We start from the raw sequence: 26,041 nt of genomic DNA on the forward strand, positions 1-26,041 counted from the left end.
TCTCTTCAAAAGAGCCCAGGTGAATACTGATCTTTCTCCCTCTCATCACTTCGATGGTGAGCCGTTAAACATCGTTTTTCCTAGGATGAGATCTCTTTCTGAGGAAGAAAATAAGAACAGTGAGGAGGATTATGACAATGTGTCTGTTGCAAGATTTATTGCGGCTAGGAGTATAAGGGCAATTCCCAAAGAGCCAACTCTTAAAAGACATACTACTAGACTGCAAAAGAAGAAAGCCTTTGAGTCAGTTCTGAAGAAAAACAAAGAAGAGAAGAAGAAAAGGAGGTTGGTGAAGGGTGGAAAGCTGGTGAATGAAGAAGAAGTGCCTCCAGCACTTGTTGTTGATATTGACGATGAAGAGGTGAATGGGGAACCTGCTTTCTTAATTCGTAGGTCCTCTAAGAAACCTGTGATTCCAAAATCCAAGAAATAGCCATCTGTGAAAGCTGTAGAAGCGGAAAATGTTGAGGTATACAAGTCTAGTGAAACAATGTCTGAAAAGTCTAGTGAAAATTTGTCTGAGAAGCATGGTGAGAAATTGTCTGAGAAGCCTGCAAAGAAAGAGAAAAGTGTGAGAAAGTCTGTGAAAAGGAAGGCTGGTAACAATGAGGAACTTGTTTCCTCCAAGAAGGCCAAGGTGTGACCAAGGATGAAGGAAGAGAAAACCTAAGAAAACAGAGGGTGATGTGGGGCAAAACATTTGCTCCTGATATTCTTGACATGATAGGGATGCGCCAACTGGTTGATATTTGTGAGTTTCAACAGGGGACACACTTGTTCATCAATGAGAGCCCTAAGGTGTATGAGAAAGAGGTACATAGTTTCTACGCAGACATGTTCAAAGTGGAAGAGGATAACATCTGTTTGAAGGTCAACGGTGTAGAATTTGTGATGGGCGAGGCTGTGTTTAGTAAACATTTTGGGAGTACCTACTGGAGAAATATCATCCATTGAGGGGACTTGTTCTCTCAATTTTAGAAGTGTCATTCTGAAGGATGATGCAGTGCAGCAAGGAGAACGGGTACACAAAAAGGTCCTCCTTCCAGCGTATCAACTGTTGTTTGAGATGGTGAACAAGATTTTCTTCCACGAGCAGAAAGACATTCCATTACGTCAAGAGCAGACATGTTCCTAATGGAAACACTGGATGCCTACGCCATTATCAATCTGCCAGGCCTAATGATTGAGCATATGAAGAAAGTGGCAGAATTTAAGGATGGTAATCATGGATAGCCCTACGAGGTTTTGCTCACTAAGGTATTTAACTTCTTCAAAGTCTCTTTGGGAAAAGCAACAGTGGGAACTCATAAGCAAACCTTCTCCAAAACCACCTTAGAACTGTGTGAGTGCATTGATAAGAAATGAGGGGTTGGCAGCAATTCCACTATTTCTCAATTGATTGATTCTCAGAATGCTGCCAATGAATAAATAAGAAAGTTGAAGGCACGGAATGTTATTCTTGAGGGTAAGATTAGTCAGGCCCAGGAGGCACCTGATTCCAGCTGTGCACAAGGCACAGAGGTTGCCTGTCTGAACAAAGAAAATGCAGATCTCGGGAAGCAGGTCGAAGACCTGAAGGAGCGGCTGCTTAATGACCAAGTGTCTGCAAATTCCCAAATGGATATTCTCCTCAGAACCCTTGCCTCTTCATCCTTGCCTCACCCTTCACGTGCTCCCTAAAACAATTCCCTTCCCAGTGTCAAGTGAAAATATTTCTGTCCTACCTTGGTCCCTGTTTCGTTTTGTTATTTTTGTGGCTAGTACTTTTAAGTTTTTTTGATTTGTGAATAGTTGTGTAACAATGGTACTACTATTTCTGTTCTCCTTTCCTTAAAATTATTGAGTATTCCGTCCTTTTACTATGCATATTATGCTTTTGTGCTCTGTTTTTAGTCATATTTGTGTGCACATATGTGGCATGAGTTAACTATGATGGACTTCTTTTTGCTTATTATTTGTGGATATTCTTTTTATGATACCAAAAGGGAAAAAATTAATTGAGAGGGGGAACAGGTTCAGGGAGAAGTACAAGAAATATTGTATGGCATTCTTGTTCTCAAGAGGAACTTCAATTATAAGGTTGTCATCATCAAAAAGGCGAAATTGATAAGTTATATGTGCCTTTTCATATTTTGATGATCTAACAAACTTTATGATAAGAACCAGATCGGGAACCTGTTACACATCCTCAAGTTGCCAAAGCATAACAAATCTCAAATCGGGAACAAGTTCTAATAGTTAGAGTCAAAGATACGACAGAGGGAACATATGGACATTAGTTCCCTTGCTGACTGTACCAGTCAGCTTCTCATAGCAGTAAAGTCGTTGCAACTGTTCCTCTGCACACACATGCAACAGTATGAACAATGTAACAATCACTTTATGAGGAATTCCTTGTACCGGATATTTGCTTGCATCATCCAAGTGACATCACTTGGATATTATTAACATGAAGCAATGAAGAAAACATACTTTGCACATCCGAGAATTAATCAAGTTTTCTCTCAAGTGTTGCCATCTTGCAAGTGATTTCCAGGCTTAAAGAACAAAGAACAACATAATGAAGGACCAGTTTCTAGCATTGTCTTATTATACAGCCTTAGTTGTGTTGCACCTTTGTTATAGTGATTTACTTGTAATTCCTACTGAGCTTAGCTAGAAGCATTGTGTAGGAAACTATTTGTAAAACCATAAACCTTGTGTTTGTGTCTTGGCTAGAGTTAGTCGAGTTGTGAGCTTTGTAATAGAGTTACTACAAAGAGGCTTGTAATAGAGTTATTACAAATGAGTGAGGGATTAAGAGTTTAATTCCTATGTTACAATAGGTTATAATCTAAAAGTTTCTCGGTTAGTGAAGTTGAAATCCTACGAGTGTAGGTCGTGATTTTTAATCTCGTGAGCTAGGAGTTTTTCACGAAAAACTCTGTTGTGTCATTTACTTATCTCTTATTGTGTGTATTCTGTGGGAACTGATAGAAAACCAGGTTCTCTGTACAATTTGATGGACCCTAAGTTTATATCAATGATATCAACGATTCAGCCTCAAATGGGTTCCAGAGTTAATTCTCCATCAAAATAAAACAATACCCACTTTGTAAATATTCAAAAAATATAGATCTCAATTGACCCAACTCCTTCGACAGTTGACAATAGTGCTTCAATTCTAACCAGTTTAATATTCAATCAAAATACACCAAACTACACGAGTAAGTTCATATTGATGTTAAGAGCAAACCCCAATATTCATTTAACCAAAACATCAACAAATCGAGGGTTTCAAATTTTGATTCCTAGTTTCGAGTTCTTCCAATTTTTAATGATAAATCTCCAGATTGAGTCACGATTCCGCCGTCATCACTTTTATTGGTGCACTGTCATCACTTTCGGTGGAACGACGGTGGCAGTCATTTTTATCGGGCTAGGCTTCGTCATCACGAGGTAGGGATCGAAAGGGACGCGGTTCGCAGAGGTTGCCGGTGGAACGACTGCAAAATGTGCGGCTATTGTTTTTTGTTATCCATGTTGTGGGCTCGATGAACCTCCTTGTGCTAGCTGGGTATAATTTGCCGGCGGTACTTTACCGAAAATGCCAATGTCGGCTGGTGTCGTGTGATGAACAGAGCTTTGTTGTAATTTTTTTCTTTTTTCAAAAGTTTTAGTTTTATTTATTTAAGTTAAATCCATGTGTTCCCGTTTTATTCGTCACTCTGGTGTGTGAATTACACGCATATTTTATGTTTGGGTGCCTATCAATTTGTGTGTCTAAATGACACAGTAAAAGCCTGGATAAAGCGTTCAAATGGAACATGCTTAAAATAAAGTGTTTAAGTGAAAAATGAATACAACTTTAAGGGGTTGCCGATGTATTTTGCCTTTATCAAAAGCTCACTAATAATAAAGACCATTCCAAAATTTTTGACTAATTGCGCCCCACTAATCCAAAAAAAAAAAACATACACACTTCGGAACCATGTAATTCCTACTTCATTCAGTGGATACATCGATCATGTTGATGATGATTTCAAGATTATGTTTTAATAAGAAGACCCAGATAATCTTGAGCATTTTAATGATAAAAAATTATTTAAACAAGAGAAAACTCATGTTTATTTGGGTCCCCACCTTCTCATATTTCCACTAAATCTCAGCCGCAGTCTAAATCGCTGGTCAATTAGTTGTTGTTTACTAATTTACCTTCCGATTATGTTTTTGTTTTTACAAACAAAATAGAAGCAAGAATCAGAGGTGGAACACAACTCTTCTACGGTATCGAAGCAATGGATCTGCGAGGAGTTTGAAATAGGAGCAAGAAACCTCCCTGTTGTTGCTTCTTCTAACAGTTGCTCTTGCTTGTATCTTGAGACTGAATAGTACAGGAAGACGCGAGGGTAGGGGCAGAAGAGTATGGGGGTGAAGAAAAATACGAGGGTATTAGCAAAGGTGGGGGAAGAGTACATCTCACACATTTACATGGTAACATATTTGGTAGTGAATACTAAAGAATGTTACCATGTGTCTAAAGAGTGTCATGTAAATTTAAATCAAATTCATTATTTTCACTCATGCGCACATCTCACACATTTCATCCAGCTCAGCTGGCTTAGCGCTACATAAGCTTGGTCAATGGACAGCGGGGTTTTAAAAAGTTATTTTGAAGGAACTGAGGTGCATGTCAAAATGGGACAAGTAGAAGTTGCCCTTGAATAACCGCATATATCTTTGAAATTTTCGTGAATGGAATTTAAGGTTTAACGAGCATACTAAACATCACAATAACACATGGAATTGTTTGCGTTCTCATTATTCTCAATTTTGTGCCATTTAATCTACTCCATTTATTACTAGGCAACGGTTAATTAATCTTAAAATTTTTAAAAATGGAAAACTAGAGTTTTTTTTGTAGAAAAAACCTTCAAAACTTGCATGTATTTTTTCGAGAGATAAATTTAACTTAGTTGTGGTAATTGGTCCCGAATGTAACATTCGGAATGTTGACTGTTTACAAATCATTTAGGGAAGTTCATAGAAGAAGGAGAAAAAAAAACTAAGTTCATCTGAGCAAAACGTGGAATTTTATTGCTTCACAAACCGAAGTTAATGTTAACCTGGTAATACAATTCAAAAACCTAACAACTACTGCATTATTTACTTTGAATTGGAATTATTTGAGCACTGTACAAAAGGGAACTCTGAACATTGCTTAGTTTGGTGGCGCTTCAAGACGAATATAGTCATACATAATCCCCTGGAAAGGACTTTGGTTTCTTGGTTGGCCTAAGTAAATAGTGTTATCTCCCTGCACTAGCAGATTTCCCTGTATGTCTATATTGTACAACCAATAGAGGCCATGAATTCCATGCCTAGCAATTGAGTTATCTCTTCCAATCAATCCCGTCGAAAATAGAGGCCGGTTTGTGTTCGGATCATTCACTCGAACCTGCAAGTACAAGAGGATAGATAGTATTAGGTAATTGGCACAATTTCATCAAGACAAAAGTTAGTTATTTGCCAAATAAGAGCTATGTTCACATCAATAGGGATCAGTGTACCTGCACTTCAGCTAAAGTTGCAGATGCAATTGCAATGCGCAATTTATAAGTTCCTACTTGATTGACCGAATCAAGTTTAAATCTGATTTGCCACGTGGTTCCTTGATATGTACCGTCCTCTTTTCTCCTACAAAGAAAGAGCCAGATCAGCTGGTGGTTACTAAAAAAGAGAAGATTATTTGGAGCTGTACTTGGCTAGAATTGATGCGTAAAAAAATTTCTGCTTGTTTCTGCTTTGTGGCTGTAGGGATGAGAAAAAGGAGGGTGTTGGAGGTCTGGAGGACATAGGTAGTTGGCACTTACTGATCCCAATTTACATGACACTCTTTAGACACATGGTAACATATTTGGTAGTGAATACTAAAACGTGCAGATAAATGTTGGTGAAAACATGGAATTTAACCAAAAAATCTTTCTTCAGCACCTAGGCGACTTCGCGACATTTTGCATTTTTGAATACGAACAGACACCATCCAGCTTTTTAAGTGGGTGGCACTTGATTTTGACGGATGGAACAAGTAAAGAAAACTCCCTCAGTCCCAATAAATATGGCACTCTTTTGGAATTCTATCATTTTTAATAGTGAAATACTATCATGTATGGATAAATATTGGCGAAAAGCATGGAATTAAGTATAGTAGTTCAGTTTTCAAACTCATTAGATTGCTGAATAGCTCACCTTGGAACCTGAGCAAAAAACCAGTCTTTACTATAGTCACTTTCTCCAGTTACATACACAAGGTCATCTTTTGGATATAGCTCGGAGTATCTTTCCCACAATCCATATTGCCTGAATCTGCCATGTAAAGACAATAACGAAGTGTTTTTCTCAGTGCATATATGTGCTGAACACATGTGATGAATTTTGTCAAAGAGAAAGGAATTAATTTAACTAGGTGGAGCTAATTTATTATTCCGCATTCTATGCTCGTGGAATCGAAAAGTAAGGCCTATACATAAAAGTACGTTACTAACCTATCGGGATGATTGATGAAAAGCTTGTTGATAAATCTTGGGTTGGGTTCAGGGACAAAATATTCTGCAGCCGTACGATCAGGAATGCCTATTTCCCATAATGTGGGGCCATCCCTAGGAGGCTGATATACGATTTCGTCCACATCAACACTACAACCTGTTTCGATGTATCATGCAATCCATGAGATTCAGAGTGCTTGGTTAAGGAATGGGAGTCGAATTGCAAGAAAATCTGTAGTAGTACCTGGAGTTATGGAAATGGGAGTCTCATATAAATAGTCCCCAATGAATCCAGGGACCCATGCATAAAGATTGTAGTCCCCAGGACGTATATTGTTTATGGAGAAGTATCCAATACTGTCCGCTTTAGCCCAAAATTGATAGTCCTGAAACAGAGAAACACTAAAATTTTACTTTCTTTTTCATTTTTCAAGTGGCTAAATCATTTTGCAACGAAATGAGAGATCAACCTTCCAAATTTAGGACAGAATTTGTCAGCTTGTTCTTTGATCTTAGAAATCAAGTTCACATTTATTTGTTTTAAATTTTGAAGAAGAGGAGGGGGGAAAGAAAAAGAAAATCCATATATATAAACAGAATTCATCATCATCATCATCCGGGAGTGCTATATTGTAAGTCGTCATGCTTGTTTTATGCAAGTAATTCGAAAACATGTTTAATTTGTTGATAAATTATTAGGTTCGCAAAAATTACCTTGCATTCTTTTTGCCAGGAACCAGCTTCTCCTGGTGGAGCAAGCCCAACATAAGCGCCATTTGCTGGTATATAATCATCACTAATGTACCTATCAAAAGTAGTTAGAAGGCATTAAAAAATCATATTTTGATTTTTAGTTTGAATATAATATTTAAGAAGAGGCACTATGCCCTTACTCGTCTTGAACCAAAAGTCTACCACTAACATTGCCCCTTTGATCTGCTGATGGAAAATCTTCTGATGCTGGAAAACAGTAAGGCCAGCTTTGAACTTCAACCTGCATCTGCAACAGTAGCTGATTTAAAAACATCGAACTCATGCATATACAAAATTTGGAGTATATTTCAAATCCTTTCACTGCTAAACCTGTATCTTGGCATCATCCCATAGAGCAACAGGATCTTCCCCTTGCATAACAGAATTAACATATATAAAAACGGGGCCAAAAACTTTCTTCCAGGCTTCTCCTTGAGCAAATTTTGGTGTTAGATCATCCCCAGCGTAATGAGAGCTTAGAAACATCTGTTAATATCACATTTTCACCCATAAATGACTAAATGTATAGCCAAGGAAAAGTATCGTATTGTTTGAATTTATCCATCTTGTTGAAAACGTTCATGGTAAAAGTGCTGAGTTAGAAGAAAGCCCTTACAGCTAGGGTAGTTGGACCGACATGGGATGTGAGGTTCTGTTTGACAGGACCACCAGATCGAAATTCATCGCTCGGAGTAATTTGCCAGAATCCCACAGGTGGATCCATAGATATCCAGCCGTGAACCTTGTTATCTTTATTATCACATGAGTACTGGTATTTGTCATCGACCTGTGTGCATGGGATGAATCAAACCACTAACCATTTCTCTATAGCACTCTAATAATTATTGTGGATCTATACGAGTCAACATGAGTTACTGTTAAAAAGTTTTGAACTCGTACATGAATAAACTTATTTAACCTGTCTTCTATATTAAGGACTATCTTCTGATTAATTAATCGATATTTATCAACTGATCAGCTATTTAGTCAAGAGTATCAATGGGTTGGTAATAAACGAAAAAAATGCTAGAAGTATGGTTTAAAAATGTATCCAGATCCTTATGGGATATCATTTTCTTGAGAAGTTGAAGAAACTAAACAATCAGAAAAGTCAGATTTACCTCTCCTCTTAACTCAGGCTCCACGGGATTATTAAGTAGGACTGCTTCTGCATAGGCAAGGCGTTGGCATCTTGCAGGCAATCGGTCATCTGGTAGAGGCATGAATCTTTGCCTATTGTCTGCAACAGCCATGTAGTGAAACCTATCCAGTGAAAGTACCAAATTTATCAGGAAGTTGTGATTACAGAACTGATAATTATTCGACACCTGGATAAAGAGCAAATGACCTCTAACTAAGTGAGATTGTATTGATTAAGTCCTCCAAAATAGCATTTATCCAAGGTCTATACACCAGGCATTTGGTTTTGAACATACAACTAGTTCTGCTTAGAACCACAACATAAAGCATACGGGTAGAAAAAAGAGGAAAATGTCGTCTTACTTATCTTTCCGGAGCTTGAATGCTATTCTAGTTTCACCAAGGCTGAAGGCAGGCCACTCAGGTGAACCAACATGCTCATAAATGGCATAGGAGTAGAAACCAGAGTAGCCACGGAGCAAAATAAACCTGTTGCACCATCATTAGTTTGATTAATGCAAGAATATCAGTAGTGCAACATTAATAGCATGCACATTCTCATTTACCCAATATGAAATATTTAGGAAAGAGAACCTTTTGTCAATATTCAGCGGAACAAGTTTGCCTTGGAGGGAGGGATCCCATGGTCGGGAAAATGATATCTCAACCTGATTGTCTGTCTCTGTTATAACCTCAAAATTTGTACCCTTGATCCTACATGATAGTTGATCATGTTTTTCACTTAAAATTAGCAAAAATTTTAATGATTAATTTCAAATAAGTAACATAGTAAAATTATACACTTCAAATACTCCACTTCTTCCACCATCTAGAGAATTCCAGACAACGTCCCAGTACCTGCATATTACATTCATAGCTTAAGATCACTAGTTCTATATTCCACTACATAAAATGACCATCATAAAGAAAATTATACATATATACTGAAAGCATAAAAGGAAACTACTTATCTTTAAAATCTAAAATTCTACCATACTTGTTTTAGATGTATCGGAAATAGCCTCTCTGCCCGCCCAAGCATGGCCGGCTCCAACCTTATGTGGGGTAAGGCTTGTGCCTTCGGCCCCCAAATTTAAAGGGCCCCATTTTTAAAAAAAAATAGGTTCATAGGTATTTAAAAATAATATTTAGTATTTTTAATACAAAACTAGAGTTTTTAATATAAAGGAAAGAAAACTTTTTATTAGATATATAAATAAAATAATAATTTGACTTCCTTAAAAATGGGTAGATGAATAGTTTTCATAACTTTTAGTTTTTCATTTTTTACTCCTTCATTAAAAAATTTGCTCTTTCTTCCTTAATTTGTCTAAGTCAAACTTTCTTTTTTATCCAATCTCTTCATATTTCAGAAAACCCTACATATTTTTTGTGTTTCTCTTTGATATTTTTACTCACTTCTTTCTCCAAGATTTCATTACTGACCTTCTTTCTTCAAGATTTCACTAGTTCAAGTGTTTAACAATACTTTTAAGCTTCCAAAAGTTCTATACTTCTATTGCTTTGTAAAATCTTATCTAAGATCAACAATATCTCAAGAAAGATTAAATAAGTTGGCTATACTATCAATCGAGCAAGAATTATTAGAGAAAATCGATTATAAAATAAATCATTAACAACTTTATATCTTAAAAAGTTAGAAGAATAGAATTCAAATAAAAACATATCTTATAACTTTCTTTTAAAAATTTAGGCCGCATATTAAACTTCGGCTTTAGGCCCCGTATGTGCTTAAGCCACCCCTGCACCCAAGGTAGGGGTAAGGCTGCGTACATCTCACCCTCCCTAGACCCCACTTGCGGGAATACACTGGGTCGTCGTTGTTGTTGTTGTACTTGTTTCAGATGCCTTAGCTTGTTTTATGTCCTAATTTCAAAAAAAAATTGCAAGGTTTCTCTTTGCACTTTTAAACTCAAATTACATTTTCATGAGATCAACCTAAGGAATATGCAATAAACATGCAAATTGAAGCCAATTACCCTCTATTGGATTCATCATTAAGGACTTCAAGTAGATTATCTACGCCATTATAGCGTATTCCAGTGACAATTCCGTCCGGATTTGATAACGTGACTTGGACTATGCCATTATCCATCATCACCTGCAAAAAAAAGTAATGTTGTAATGATTTTATCTGTGTAGAAGAAAACTCATAAAGCTAACCACTATCTACTTTCTTTCCTCTGTGTTCATAATGTGCAAGCATACACACATCCTTATTTATCTTTATGTAGAATTATCAAAAGGGATGAAGTGCAATAACTGATACACAAGGGATATAATAGCAGAAAAAAGAAACAAAATAAGCCTTGAAACGAAACATGAGGAAGAAACTTGTTAACAATACATTGTAAAAGACAACATTTTGCATATTTCTGTGTCTGTTTTTTTCCTTCTGAAAATACTTGGGTAAGACTGTAAGAGACACAGTTCTACTGCTTGCTGGCAAGACAAAAGCAATGCAACAACGTCTCCAGTTCAAACAAAAATTAAGGGAAACAAATAGGAGGTAACTAATATACACTGGGCAGTGCAAAGAAGTTTACTATATCAGGTCACTTAAAAGTCAATTATGAGTAAATGCATGGAGCAGTAACCTGTAAAACATGGTAAATAATCAACTAAATTCCTTAATTGATTATTTAGGTAAAAATATTTTACATAAAAATTACTTAAATCCAACAATCCTTACATGACGATCCTGAATGTACAACTTCACTCCAATTGGGGACATTGTTCCAGGACCTCCACTATGACAACAAGCTCCTGTAAAAGACAAACAAGGAAAAAGAATATTAAGTCGGGCTCATTAAAATGCTATGAATTTTATCCGAAGTACAATTTGCATGGCTAACTATAATATTTCACAGGCTAAAAAATGGTGTTGAAAAAAAAAAATTCTTCTTGTATTACAAACAATTTGCAGTTATGTTACGTTGGATCTTTGAGTTGAGATATATAAGCTACATTAAAAGCTATGTCTCACATATATAACAATCTCCAATTTCTACTTAGACTTAACTTTAACTACAGGGAAAGGAATAATTTTAATTTCCTGACTTTAGCTTTAATAATCCACTTTTGCTATTGCGCCACTATCGTTTGGTGAAATTAGATATAGCTTGGAAGTAAAGACGCATGATAAAGTAAATCAAGTAATCATGCATGTTGTATATGTGTTATATTTGTATCTTTTTAAATTTATGTATCTGTTTTTTTTTTTTTTTTTTATGTATAAAGTTTATCTTAGATACGCAGCAATAAACTTGAAGTTTGTGACAAAATTTGGGAAGGTCCAAGATGTAGATTGCAATGTTATAAGAACAATGTGAACTGATATTCTCCCTCGTTCAAATTGAGATGGGAGAAAGTTGAAAAACTCAAAAAGAATTTCTTTGGTGTTAATGGGAAAGAAATATGTGGGTCACCATTTAAATAATGAATTCTTAAGAATTGTTTAACTGAGAAGATCTTGGTAAACCTTTTCACTTTTAGTTAATATTAATATATAAGAATCATAAAGAATGAAGAAGAAAAACGGAAGTGGCTGCTAATTTGGGAAAAGTTCAAATGAAAATCGAGTGTTCAATTTTAATCTTCTTTTTTTCTAAGAATAACTTTTAAAGCTAAAGAGTAAAGATAACAATATAGAAGGTTGCTCACAAAGCAAAGGATTATGTAATTTCATTCCTGTGCAGTATAATTTTAAGGGGTCGTTTGGTACGATGGATAGACAAAAATAGTTTTGGAATAAAAATTTAGTATTGCTTTATCCTATATTTGGTTACTAATTTTGGGATAAGTTATCTTAGAATTATAAATAGTAACCATAATAACTTATATATGTCAGCAGGTTAGAATAGTAATCCCAGGATAAAGCAGTAAAATTGACAATCTTAGGATTAATACAACATACCAAACAGTCAATAAAAAATAATAGCAGCATAACTAATTTCAGTATAATTAATCTCAGCATAACTTGTGTTCAAACCAAACGACCCATAAGATTATTATTTAAACGGGTAAAGGTCTAAATATGCCCTTGTACTATACGAAATTGAGCACATTTGCCCTTCGTTAATATTTTAGCTCAAAAATGCCCTTACCGTCACATAGTTGGTCCATATATGCCCTTAGAGTCACACAGTTGGCCCATATATGCCCTTTTCGAAACAGAATCCACCCAAACTAATTAGCTCTTTCGTTAATTGTATTAAAGTGTATTACAAACACTATTTACTTTTTATTAGGACTTTTTTTCTTTACCTTTCTCTTTTCTTTCTTCTTTTTTCTTTTCTTCTTTTTTTTTTCCTTTTTCTTTCTCCCTTATCCGATTTCCTCCATTCCTGATGTCTTCTCTATTTTCGTCACCAATTTCACTTAACAAAACTCATGAATTCCTGCTTATTTTACTATCACAAACTCCACTACATTCTTTCCCTATTCTCATATTTTCCATCACATTCAGCAAGACCAGAACCTCCATTTCCGTCACCAATTTCACGTGATTTTATTCCTAAAAATCAAACCTACACCACCAAAAGCTTCCCAGCAAAAAGGCTCTGGTTCTTCTAAAAAGAAGGAGATGAAAATTGTCGGAGAAATTTTTTCGATTGTGTTAATTCGATGAAGGCAGGAATTCATGAGTTTTGTCAAGTGAAATTGGTGACGAAAATGGAGAAGACATCAGCAATGGAGGAAAACGGATAAGGGAGAAAGAAAAAGGGAAAAAAAAGAAGAAAAGAAAAAAGAAGAAAGAAAAGAGAAAGGTAAAGAAAAAAAGTCCTAATAAAAAGTAAATAGTGTTTGTAATACACTTTAATACAATTAACGAAAGGGCTAATTAGTTTGGGTGGATTATTTTTCGAAAAGAACATGTATGGATCAACTGTGTGACTTTAAGGGCATATATAGATCAACTATGTGACTCTAAGGGTATTTTTGAGCTAAAGTATTAACGAATGACAAATGCGTTCAATTTCATATAATACAAGGACATATTTGTCCTTTTTTAGTTATTTAAACAGACAAATATAATACCAGAAAAAAAGTAGACGAATATAATAAACACGTCGTCCCTTCGGGGACATCCGATAAAAAAATAATAAACACCTCCTACTGTTTGGGGGACACGTGTGAATACGTAGTTAGACGTCGTACCTGTTTGTCCAGCGCACGCGCATAAGCATTTTATCATGTGTCTGAAACGACGCCGATAATAACTCATTGTGTTGCTTCGCTGTCCCCGTCCAACGTTATCAGTAATTAGCCGTCCATTTCAATTACGCGCCACCAACTCTCACCGTATTCCACCCACCCCACCGCTTCTGCCGTCAGTTATTGTGCTAAATTTATGATCCCATATTCACACTCGGTCGGCGAAAGAAGACTTTAATTATCTCCTCTTCTGTTCCTTTTATATCACAGAGATCATCATAAGCTTCTATCGTTTTTGGAATTTTATGAGTACTACTTCAACACTGAATGTAACAGATTATACTGTATATGTAGTGGAACTTCTCTTTTGTAAGATGACACGGAACGATAGTATGGGAGTTGGTTGTTCTGTTTCACAGTGGACGGGCCGACAGGAATACCCTTTTCATTTTATGTTTCTTTTTCTTTTTCTTTTGTGGTTGTTATTATTATAGGTGTTGTTTGTTTCATATCAAATTTTATAATTTTGGATTGAAAGAACACGAAAAAGCAATATTTGTGTGTTTGATATAGCGAATTTTTTTTTAAAAAAAATATAGTAAATATTAGAGATTACTAAATAATATTATCAAATCAAATAACATTTTAATGAAATTGAGTATTATCAGTTGGTAATAATGTCTACATGAACACTTTGCCATGGGGTGCATTGATATTTTTCGAAGTAGGACTACTCAATGAGATAATATAGATTACCGGCAGTTGAATAACATAGTTATTCATAGCCGAATAGATGATATGGAATTCAAAATTTAACATAGTTATAGAAGAAAATATTCCTTTTTAATGGAAATCATTTCCAAGAAAACTATATTTAGTAGCCAAACACCAACAAATTTTCCTTTCAAAAGCATTTTTCTAAAAGATAACTTGAGTCAGACCAAACACACTTGAGTCCTAAGAAAACAACATAGCGTTTTGGGGGTGCGCTAGGCCAAGGAAATAATGCAATACCAAGGTGACACTTGAGAGCATCGATAGCAAGCTACCGTACTGCACTCTCCCCCTGAAAATGTACGTGAGCTAATAATTCACGTTGTATCAGATATTAAGTTGATAAAAACAGAAACTGCACATGAGAAGCTCAATGCTTCTATTCAACCGTCAGAAGGGAGAAAGGTCCGATTAAGTCTTTGTATACAAACTGTTTTGTGGACCCATGAATTGAAGCCTGATTCTTGAGACACGATTGCAGTATTAAAGCATGCCTCGTGAAATATTATTAGAGGTTTCTTCAGGCCACCAGAGTCGTTTGCGGGACAGTTGAAGGTTGGGAATTTAGTATAGGTAGCTGGGCATTCCATGCTTGTCATCGTCACCGTAGTAAAAATGGAGCTTAGAGCTAATTCTTGGCAGAAAAACACGAAAAATCATGAACCTTGTGATTTTTTAGGTACATGAGATCAGTGTATATGACACAAGGATCTCCTCAAGTACATCTCTGGTGGAGAAGTTGCAAAACAACTCTATTTTTTGATATATTAATTATATCCACAATTCTGTTTCTCGGGTATTAACAAAGCAGAGCTCGTGGCAGAGCCATTTAACATAATCATCATGGAATACAAACACCACTGCTTCAACAAGAATTGCTTCCACTTTATGATGGACCTAAATATTGAAGAAGGCAGTCACATTATTTTCACTACCACTAGAGATACAGTATGATCAACTTCCACTTTACATAACACCTGTATGCAATTCAACTCATCTCATAAGAAATGGATTCACATATTATAAGACTTGTACAGATGGAATATTTAGGCATATAGTTATACTTATAGTAAGTTCTCTGATAGTAAGAAATTCTAGTGATTTGAAGTACCAGTCGATGGATCAAAAGTAAAGCCTGCTGACACCCATCTTCAGTACTAGTGTACTTGAGTATGCTCCACTTTCCTCTGGAAAAGAAGTGAGCCTAACAAAACAGCAATTCCTGTTATCGCGATTGTGAAAAGAAGCCGCTTTTTGGAGAACTCTTGTGGCTGCCTTCTTGGAGGCCCACGATCTCTTTCAGCTGCGTACATGTTCCTTAAGAGAAACCAAAGAGCAATGAAATGAAAAATAAGTACACCACAACTTGACATGCAACAGATAAGTTATGGTACCGAAAGTTCAATTGAGTGTTCAAGATCTGATTTCAATTTATGGGTTTGAGAGAAAATGATGAAATCCATTCCAACAAACGCATAGCAAACAGATTGCACTATAGTGAGCAAAACTTTGAGGCTATGAATTTTCATTCTAGAGATGGTAAAATAATATCTCTTCACCTACTGTTTTAGAGTTTTCCTCATAGATCATTGCATGATTTGCAACTGCTTGTTTTCTTCACTATTTTTACACTATACATCAGGTTTCTTACTTAATACACTACTAAGACTGGTGACAAAGGATCTGAAGCCCCTATGTCTCATACTTGGATTCCAAATACACAGACATTGTCAAACTTGAGGCACAGAGTCTAAACATGTGAGCCATCTTCTATATATGAAGAGAAACGCAAAAATTTCCTCCTCACAGTTCATAAGGTATCTAAAGACAGAGAGGATAAGGTTGAGTAAGGGTCAAAAACATCTATCTTGGTGATTTATGGGGCTTTGGCTGGTTAAATTGCAGGTACACCCGCCAAATTACGTTTTAATTCAATGCCATGGATCATTTAAGAGCCATCCACACAATAACAGAGGTTGAGAAAGTTATTTGACAGTTGAAATATGGCAATAGGTGATGCCGTGATAATATATTGGAACATTGGATAGCTAATTTAGTATTTGGTAGCTGAAGAAAAAGCAGAGACTTCTTTAATCAACATAGAGAAGAGAGCAGAATGACTGATATCACAGAAAAAAAATGAAGTTTTTCTTAATCAGAATAAAGAAACGAAGAAAAGGAAGTTCAAGTGCAAGCTTTGGATACTTTGGAGTCTGAGTCTTTAAGTGGGCGGTTAAGATGAGAACTAAAGGATAGCAAAACAAATTCAAGGTCCTTGTTCTGTCCATCCTTTTTTACCAGAATATCTTATTTGCATGCTTGTGTCCGTGAAGGACAAATAATGATTTCAAATTTTGCATAGTTTAATAGCAACTTTTCCAAATATCCCTCTCATTAATCATGCATGTACTGTGGTCCATGGGATTCAACCGAAATGGATTACATGTGGTGTGCCTTATAAAATTACTTCCTGGAAAACTTAACATGTACATGTAATGAAGTCCTGTCAAAATTTCCCCTATTCATTTCTAGCTATAATAATGACAGTCCCCTAAGTTGTGACCAGAGGCGTATGTAGTGTTATAGTACCGGGTTCATCTGAACCCAGTACTTTCGACACGGAATATAAATTTAGTGTAAAAATTCACTAAAATTGCAACATATAGTGTGTCTGAACCCATAACATAAAAAATATAATAGGTTCAATACTAAGAACCGTAAAGGCTGAACCCATAGAATTAAAATCCTGGATCCGCTTCTAGTTGTGACCACACATCATGATGAATTTAACGGGATGTTTCCTCATAATCTGCTTTACTTATTCTATTCCTTTTCGCTTGCAGAGAGTTAAGTCCTCATGAATCACTAGGACACAAGATCGACAGACTGGTTGTTGTACCAATAAGACAGGAAAATAAAACATTAAGCCAAGAGTGATAGAAGATGCATATTTAGACAAATCATAACAGACAATAAGAGTGTGAGGGAGTAACATGTTTCCAATTTGAGTTGAACTTAATTTAAGGAATAATACTAAGAGCATGTTTGGAAAGTTGCCTGGGAATTGGATTTGGATGTAATTACATAGTTTGGCATGTTTGTCTGGCCAAGTAATTACTTGGTCCGCATGAAATTGGGTGTAATTGGAATACAAGGTTACTTTTTAATTTCTTCCCTTTTTGTTTTAATTTTAATTTATTTTCTTTATAACTTTTTATTTCCATTATTTTAGTTTTTTATTTTATTTTTACTTTCTAATTTCTTTTTTAATTTTAAAATATATTTTTCTTTGTACATTATTTATCTTTTATTTCTCTCCCTTTACTTCTTGTGAATCCATGTAATTGCACGTATATTTTATTTTTTATTTGTTTTATTTTCTTCATTTAGCTTAACTGCGTTATTATTCTAGTTTTTGAAACTGCACCTCCTAATATTAAAAACGTAAATGGGTCAAAAATACCCCTCTAATATTCGAAAATGTTCACTTATACCCTCCGTTATACTATTGGTCCACTATAGCCACCGACGTCATAAAATTAGTGCAAATATACCCATCTGCAGTTAGGACCCTCCACCATGGAAAAATTATCCCACGTGGCCTGATATATCGCTGAGGTGGATGCCACGTGGCATGCCACCTCATCGTAACTATCCCATTTTAATCCCTTGCCTACTTCTTCTTCCACCACCACCTCTCTTTTCACCTAAAGTTTTCTGCCCTAAAATCCAGTTTAAAACAAAACGCTTGATTCAGTTTTACATCTCACATGAGAGGTTCATATATAGGTGATAAAATCTATTTTTACTTTTCAGCAATACCTCCTCCATTTCGGTCAAACTTAAGCAAGCAAAAAAGCTGTGGGTTTAGAATTCCTCTGGTTTCACTTCTTCTTGACTTACAGCCTTATCGAACAAGGTAAACAAAGGCCATCTTAGTTAAAAGAAATGTGATGCATAGAAACATAAGAAAACACTAGGACCAAGAGAACAAGACACGAAAATCAGCTTATTTGAATTTTCCCCATCATACTAAAAACATGACAATATCTGTATATACTATTGGATCAGAAGATATTCTCCTCCAAAAACAATAGAAGAAAACCTACAAGTTCAGACTACAAAATGATATTGTTGGAGTTATTAGCCTATGGAAGAGGCCTACATGTTTGTTTTTTTTTTTGACAATAGAAGAGGCCTACATGTTAATGACCATCAATTAATACAAAAGGAAATAGACAGCAGAGGAACAACCTAAATATCTTTAAGCATATATCCCCAAAGGAGACTTGCTTCCAGTGGAGTCTCCAGTATTTAGTTCAAACATGAATATGACTTCACTGGTTGTTAATTAATTATTGCAAATTAATTAACAAAACTATTCCTGTAACAAACAGATAATAAACCAGAAAATCAGATTCCTTTCGATCAATGTACTCCGATTTGAAGAAAACTACATCTATCTTTCCACATTGTCTACTTACAGCCCCTGATTTGAATGGGATAGGTGCGAAGAAGAATTAGGGAGGGAGTAAAATGGGATAGGTGCGATGAGGTGGCATGCCAGGTGGCATCCACCTCAGCGATATGGCAGGCCATGTGGGATAATTTTGCCATGGTGGAGGGACCTAACGGCAAAGGGATATTTTTGCACTAGTTTTATGACGTCGGGGGCTATGATGGATCAATAGTATAACGAACGGTATAAGCGAACGTTTTCGAATAGTAGAGGGGTATTGTTGACCCTTTTCCGTATTAGAAATAATAAGTCATTAACAAACTTGGCAAATAATGGGTGATGTCATTAAAGTAGAATTTCGTTGTTGAATGAGGCTATAAACTTATTATGTTTCCTAATCTTAAGTTGTATTGGAAAGTATTTTTATTTGTTGGAATTTGACATATGTTAAACCTTTTTTTTTTGGATTTTGAAATTGTGTTATATTTATGGTTCCAATTTACTTGTTTTAGAAGTATTGGCTTGTTATTTCACATTGCATGTTCATTTTTTTTAGTTAGAATTGATAAATTAGTTTTGTCAAATATTTGAATAATGTTATGACATTATATTTATAAATATTAATTTATTTTATCATAGATGCATTCCATGATGTTCTTACAAAACGTATGTTTTTAGTTTTTATAATTAATTAAACTGAATTATATTAATTTGGAAAATATATATCACTTATTTTTACAATATTGTTATAAATATATGATTACTAATTAATGTATATTCAAGAAAAAATATGCATCTTAAATACCAAATCTAATATCATTTATACTTATAAAAAATCATTTATAGGCATATATTTATTATATTAACTTTTAAATTTTGATAATTACTTCATTTAAAATTTAATCTAACTGTGTAATTACACTTGTGCAACCAAACAGTACTCTTGTAATTACACTATATTCCCTAGTAATTACACCAATTTTAATTACCGGGTGGTTTTCCAAACAGACCCCAACAGTTGGATCTCATATCTCACATATCTATATTATATAAGACCTCGATGAGAGAACATTTGCGAAAAGCCAATTAAATAAATACTTTGTCCTTAATACCTGGAAGATTCTGCAACATTGCTTATGATTCCATTGCATCTACTCTCATGACCATTTATTTCTCGGAGTCTAATATATCTGCTACAAAGATGACATAATTCTGTTCGGTTCCCACATACTTCCTGATCAAGAATATCACACCAAAGCGTAAGATGCTAAAATCCAATCACTCCCGAACATAGAAAACACAAAAAGATGTCAGATGATAATTCTAATTACCTGATGCTCGAATAAATCAATTGCAGGCAAAGGAAACTCGCAATACTCGCATGTCACAATCCTCTTTGGGCAATTTTCACCTTTATGAACTGCTAGAATCTCACGTTCCATGGTCTCACTACACAAAGAACAGGCAACCTAGAAATAAACAAGCACAGTAATCACATCAAATAGGTATAGTTTGGCCTATGGAGTTAATCAAACCACAAAGAAGAGGGAACATAATATTATGCCCTGTCCCACGGCAGCCCAGCTCTCTCAATAAAAAATGAACAGATAAAAGGTGAGAAAACATTTAATCAATATCTTCTACATGGATCCTTGGATTAAAAAAAACAATAACCTAAATCCAGCACTCTTAAAGATGGTTCTCCTATTCAATATCCCTATTACTTACCCAATGGTAATTCCTGAAAAAGCAAGGCACAAGCCAAAACATTTTTGGTTCTCTAAAGCCTTACTACCTCTGGTTTGCACCATAGAAGCTAGCAGTCTGGTCACAGAGCAAATGTTTTAACAATATATTCAGCTAAAAGTTAAAACTAACATCAGTTATTGTAAGCAAGAACACAACAAAATAATATTTGCTCAGTTGCTCTGCAGGCCCTACTACCTCTGGCTTGTGTGATAGATCTTAGTAGTCTATTCTTAGAACAAGTTCCTATAAGATATATTCAGCTAGTTAAAATTTAACATCACTTGTTGTAAGCAAGAAGATAACAAAAAAATACTTGCTATGCAGGCTTAGCATTGTAGACTATTAACAGTCCCAGTAAGTTCGATATAAAATGGATTTTTAAATAATAAACTTGTCAAACTATAATGCCCACTATGAGGAATCATCTTGGTTTTGGTAAGCAGAAGAAGACTCAATAGCTTGAGATTTTGCTGGGGATAGGGTTTGCTCAAGTGTTCAACCATAAATGCAGTTTACCCTTACACCTATTCATGTTATTTATCACTGATCAAAGCCTCCTAAATTGTTTATAAAAAATTCTAGAATGGATCACATGCAGCACACTTTCACGTCCATGTTCTATGCAAACAATTCAGGTGCAAAACCTTTACCATAGCTTATATTTAGAAGCCCAATATACACTAAACAAAAATGAAAAAGACGCCCAAGGAAACCTATCTACTCAGTTGGTTCTAGAAACAGCAATTAAACATCCGGCAAATGCACATAGATGACTTGAAAAGCTATAATTCATTAGAACAAGACTAATTGAGCAGCAGAAAATCCCACTCATCAAGCTTGTTTTTCCAGTCAGTTTCAGTGAAGATTTCTAAAGACCGTCTTATGCCATTCCAACCAGAAGTTCAATTATGTGGGGACATGTGAGGTATGAAAGCTAGTGAATTCTTAGACCACATCACCTAAAGAGCAAATCCTTATTATCCCCATCTTCAAATTCCTTTCAAGAAAGTACACCATGAAGTAGATATTTCTTGTGTTTCCAACTTACAGGATTATACAACTACTGATGCCAAAGGGAACGAGACGGTGAAATCTGTGGGCTAATCCAATCTATTCATGTTTATAAACACATATTTCCAGTAATTGCAACAAAAAAAAACATATCAGGGTAAAAACCCTTACTCCATACCCATTCATCTTTATGTATATAAATCCCACAACAGTAATTGATGCAGGGTTAGAATTCGTGTCGTGCGCTTAACCTACACATTATGTGGTGCACTCTCACCCCCGAACCAAAGCCCTAAGGGGGCAAACAATTGGTGCAGGAATAAACATAAATACAAAAAGAGAACATACATGAATGCATGTTTACAAACATATATAGATAGAAAAAATGATGTACAAATGCATTATATAAACAGTATATACATGATGAGCACTCCTTGCACCTAAAAGTCGAGAATAAGTAAAATAACAAGAAAAGTATCTTTTTTCCTATATTAGGATTACACCCCCTCCCATCGCTCATAAAGAGTAAAAGAGGTCAAACAAATAAGCTCACTTACCAGGGCATGAGTGCTCAAGAAATGTTCCTCTGCAAATTTTTTAGGAACCATATCCCCACAGATTTTACATTTTTCAAGATTCCGGGAGCAGTGAGCAAAATGCAAATCGAGGTTGGTGGAGAGAATTGCTCTGTCGCTGTAAATATCGATATTCAAATTAGCAAGTGATGAATGCCTCCACATCAGAAGTAAACAGAAGGATCAATAGTCAAAACAACCGGAACATAAAACAAGCACGATCTAGTAGCCATGCATAAATGGCAACATTGCCAGATAACTACAGCAATAACATACCCAGTGTGATACTACAAGTGGGGTCTGGGGAGGGTGAGGTGTATGCAAGCCAGAAAACTACAAGTATTAAATTCATATATTCTATGTAGCTTCCCCATCACACGGGGGATAAATTTCTTTTTCGTCGCAGAATCAAATAATTGTGCTAATAAAAAGTCAAATTAATCCACTAAGCTGACAGAAATGATCAAACGGATGCTAATTGTTCCATATTAGACCATATGGGCAGTTAATAGGAAAGCAACTTTCAAGTGATATAATTTTTCGTTAGTTAAGCTAACAATCATAAATTCATAATAGTTAATACACCTTTCTCTCTTTCTAGCAGAAGAATGGCATTAAATTGTACCCAGAAATAAACACGGTTTGTATTTAACTTCATATTATCTTCATCAAACAAACAGAACAAAAACGAAAAAGAAAAAGTAAAAGGAAATTACCAGTGACTGCAGATGCTGGTGGCTTGATCAGAAGCTACAGCCATTACTCTGCTCCAAAAAGATCCACGAAAACCTCACCCTTTGGATTAAAATCTATGATTACAAAGAGAGAGCAAAATTAAATAATCAAGAAGATACTTAAACAAAGAAAACGGAGTTGGTAAGCTAATTGGGAATCCAAATTAGGTAAACCAATAATTCCAATTAAAATTTGTGGTGAATTAAGATAGAATAATTGAGGATTTTATGCTTGGAGCAGGAAAAACAACCTAAGATTCTGACAATTGGAGCTTTCGATAAGATCGATAGAATGATCAGAGGATTTGATCTGTGTATGTCCTTTTTTTGGATTGTAGAAAGAGAGACTTTTGGTCTCCCTTTTAGCTAAGAAAAACCGGAGAGAGTCCACTTTGACGACGATTATCGTTTCCTTTTACTTACCGGGTTTGGAGTCCTATGATTCAGAAACTTTTGTCGGTTTTCTCACGCTCCTTTGCTGGCGCGTGTAAGCGGTAAACGATGGGTTTGATTGGGCTGATGTGTTATTGGGCTGATACGTCTTTGAGTTAAACTCTGGGCTTGAATGAGATCCCTAGACCCAACTTGAGGGTAGATGGGCGTTTGTTCTAAATTGAAGAATTAACTTGAATAGCCGTCTACCCAAGTGCTTAAACATAAAATAGTCGGCGGATGTATAATATATTTATAATTCATGCATAATATATATCTAATCATCTATAATCATTGTATAATCTATGTATACTGGTTTTAAAAAATAAACAGTGAATTCGACCAGCTATTTGTGTAAAGATCCCATCTAAATTTTTCATTCGGGGAGGGGCTTCTAAATGAGTAAAAATTAGGGCAAAATACAAAATTGGCCGCTCGGCCGAAACTAATCGCATTTTTTAGTCAATATATATATATATATATATATATATATATATATATATATATATATATATCAATTATATAAATTGGGGCGGCTAAAAATATACATTTTTCTAAAATTAGCCCGGGTGGCCAATAATGTCAAGATATTATGGTGAAGTTCTACTTGTGAATTTTTTTGAACTTCACCACCTATGCTGGCATTTATTCGCATATTAATTTGGAGTAACTTTGTCCAAATTTATCAAATACTTCAATCACTGCAAATTGCATTATAAATTTGCACTAGGGGTCTACTCCAACTTGTTGGTCATATATATATATTGTTTTTAAAAGTGCCGGATTTCTAGTCAATTAATTCTTTCTCTAATATCTAAGAATAGATATTTAATAATTCTCCTAATAGTTAGTACTTTTTTCTATTCTTTTAGGTTTAGGAGACCTTTTTTTCTCGTAATTTGAAAACCTACTAAACTTTAAATTCGAAGGGAGACTTCTCTTCGTTCATTTTAGGTTTAGAAATCGTTTTATTTTCTATCATATTTTGGAACCTATTAAACTCTAATAATCTACAGGAACTGCAAGACATATCCGTAAATTATGAATTAATGTTCCAAATATGTATAAGTTGCAGATTGATGGCTTGACGCAACAGGTTAGTAGTATTTCATAAAAAATATAATTTCAGGATTTATTTTTTGAGATTGATTTATTTAGATAGCAATTCTTCTTTAATTGCGGTTCATAATTTTCTAACACTATATTCTTCTTTTATGTTGATATTTAATCCATATCTATTAATAGAGTTTTGGAGAATTTTGCTGCAATAAAGGGAGCTGGAACAATGACTCCCTTATACTTTAAGATGCAGATGTTGAAAAGCTAATATGGGTAGAAAGAAGCAAGTAGTTGATATTGTCTTTATGAAAAATAACTTGAAGGATTTCAAACTTTTGGTACGATTCTGAACTATATTTTTCTAACTTTTGGTAGGGTTTAGAACTACTTTAATTCGTTGATGGCTATATATGTTTAACCTTTTAGATTAGATTTCAATTACCACCCTTGATAGCCGGTCGATTGATATATTTTTTTACTAAGGACAAGAGACAAAAGAAATTTTGATCAGAGACTATAGATGAAAAGAAACTTGATAATTTTAATTGTCTTTTATAACACACAAAAACTCGTAAAATGTATATATAGATAAAAATAAATACTTTAAACACTACTGTGATGATTTATAAGAATATTCACATTATATTTGCATGAAATTTTAATAGACACGAGAATTATATTACATTACGATGCATTTCTTGTTGGATAAAATAATAATATATACGCATTAATTTTCTACCTTAATTTTTTTATGACAATCATTTTATTTCTTTCTAGAAACAATTTAGTTGGGGCTTTAAATATTACCCATCCAATTGTATTTTAGGTATGATAAATAAAGCTAAGAATATGAAATTTCTTTTTATTTTTCGTATTCTCTTATTTGAGTTTTGATGAGAATACTTGAAATTCATATTGGTTATTACTCGAGTAAATAAAATTTCTAAGTGCGACATTAATTAGAATACTTTTGCGTTACGCAATTTTTTCTTTTATTAAGTTGGCTAAATATGATTAATATTCTTTATTTTTATTTTATAACTCAATCAGATGGTTTATTATATTTGTATAATTTTTAAAATTTTATATTTATTGATATAAAGTACACGCGCAATGCGCGTACCCTAAAGTCTAGTATATATATATATATATATATATATTGTTAAAGTGCCGAATTTCTAGTCGATTAATTAGGACAAAGGGAGAACCGGTGCTAGCTACTAATAAATTGAGTACTACTATTATTTTGCATAAAGATAAACAATTAAGACGCAAAAATAAAAACTTTATAGAGCATGCCATTATTATCTTTCCCTTTTCAAGTAAACACGACATGATGATGACTTACAGCAATCTTACGGTTCGATAAATCAACTTTCATATATACTCCAAATTCGCTAGTTTGCAACTTCTATCTCTAGCTAATTTAATTATGTCTTGATCTTGGTTGCATTCTCGCAAAGATAAAAACAATGAGAAGTGAAAATAAGTAATGAGAATCACATTGAATCAAAGGAGATTATGGTTTTCCTTAATATATAAAACGCACACTATTTTTTTTGGTTAACAAGAATTCGCTGACGTTATTCTTAGGGATACACAGAATAAACTCTTGCTTCTATTTGGAAGTAAAAATTTAGAAGAAAAGATTCA

The 26,041-nt window shown here is 34.7% G+C and overlaps 2 protein-coding genes and 1 pseudogene across 4 annotated transcripts; all 3 read right to left on the reverse strand.

Moving 5' to 3' along the window:
- Positions 1-5,058: 5,058 nt before the first annotated feature.
- Positions 5,059-14,057, reverse strand: LOC107790311 (uncharacterized). The gene is made up of 16 exons (XM_016612227.2): positions 13,599-14,057; positions 11,131-11,204; positions 10,418-10,539; positions 9,219-9,275; positions 9,012-9,131; positions 8,781-8,906; positions 8,399-8,540; positions 7,894-8,064; positions 7,608-7,763; positions 7,418-7,524; positions 7,239-7,329; positions 6,769-6,910; positions 6,525-6,681; positions 6,229-6,345; positions 5,550-5,676; positions 5,059-5,437 (listed from the first exon to the last, which is right to left on the reverse strand). Exons 1-16 carry the CDS (start codon positions 13,663-13,665, stop codon positions 5,201-5,203), a joined length of 2,013 nt encoding a protein of 670 aa, XP_016467713.1. The 5' UTR covers positions 13,666-14,057; the 3' UTR covers positions 5,059-5,200.
- Positions 14,058-14,574: 517 nt separating this feature from the next.
- On the reverse strand, positions 14,575-14,752 carry LOC142167615 (U2 spliceosomal RNA; annotated as a pseudogene).
- Positions 14,753-15,100: 348 nt separating this feature from the next.
- LOC107790312 (uncharacterized) lies at positions 15,101-23,290 on the reverse strand. 3 transcript variants are annotated; one of them, XM_075226285.1, is made up of 7 exons: positions 23,149-23,290; positions 22,880-22,972; positions 22,146-22,281; positions 20,160-20,297; positions 19,941-20,062; positions 15,481-15,686; positions 15,101-15,266 (listed from the first exon to the last, which is right to left on the reverse strand). In XM_075226285.1, exons 2-6 carry the CDS (start codon positions 22,921-22,923, stop codon positions 15,527-15,529), a joined length of 600 nt encoding a protein of 199 aa, XP_075082386.1. In that variant the 5' UTR covers positions 22,924-22,972; positions 23,149-23,290; the 3' UTR covers positions 15,101-15,266; positions 15,481-15,526. The 3 variants fall into 3 exon arrangements, with proteins under 3 accessions (XP_075082386.1, XP_016467716.1, XP_016467715.1); XM_016612230.2 differs by lacking the exon at positions 15,101-15,266 and adding an exon at positions 15,274-15,346; XM_016612229.2 differs by lacking the exon at positions 15,101-15,266 and having other exon boundaries at positions 15,274-15,686.
- Positions 23,291-26,041: the final 2,751 nt, after the last annotated feature.

Source organism: Nicotiana tabacum, chromosome 12, assembly GCF_000715075.1.
Source record: "Nicotiana tabacum cultivar K326 chromosome 12, ASM71507v2, whole genome shotgun sequence".
In the NCBI taxonomy this organism is placed as follows: Eukaryota; Viridiplantae; Streptophyta; class Magnoliopsida; order Solanales; family Solanaceae; genus Nicotiana; species Nicotiana tabacum.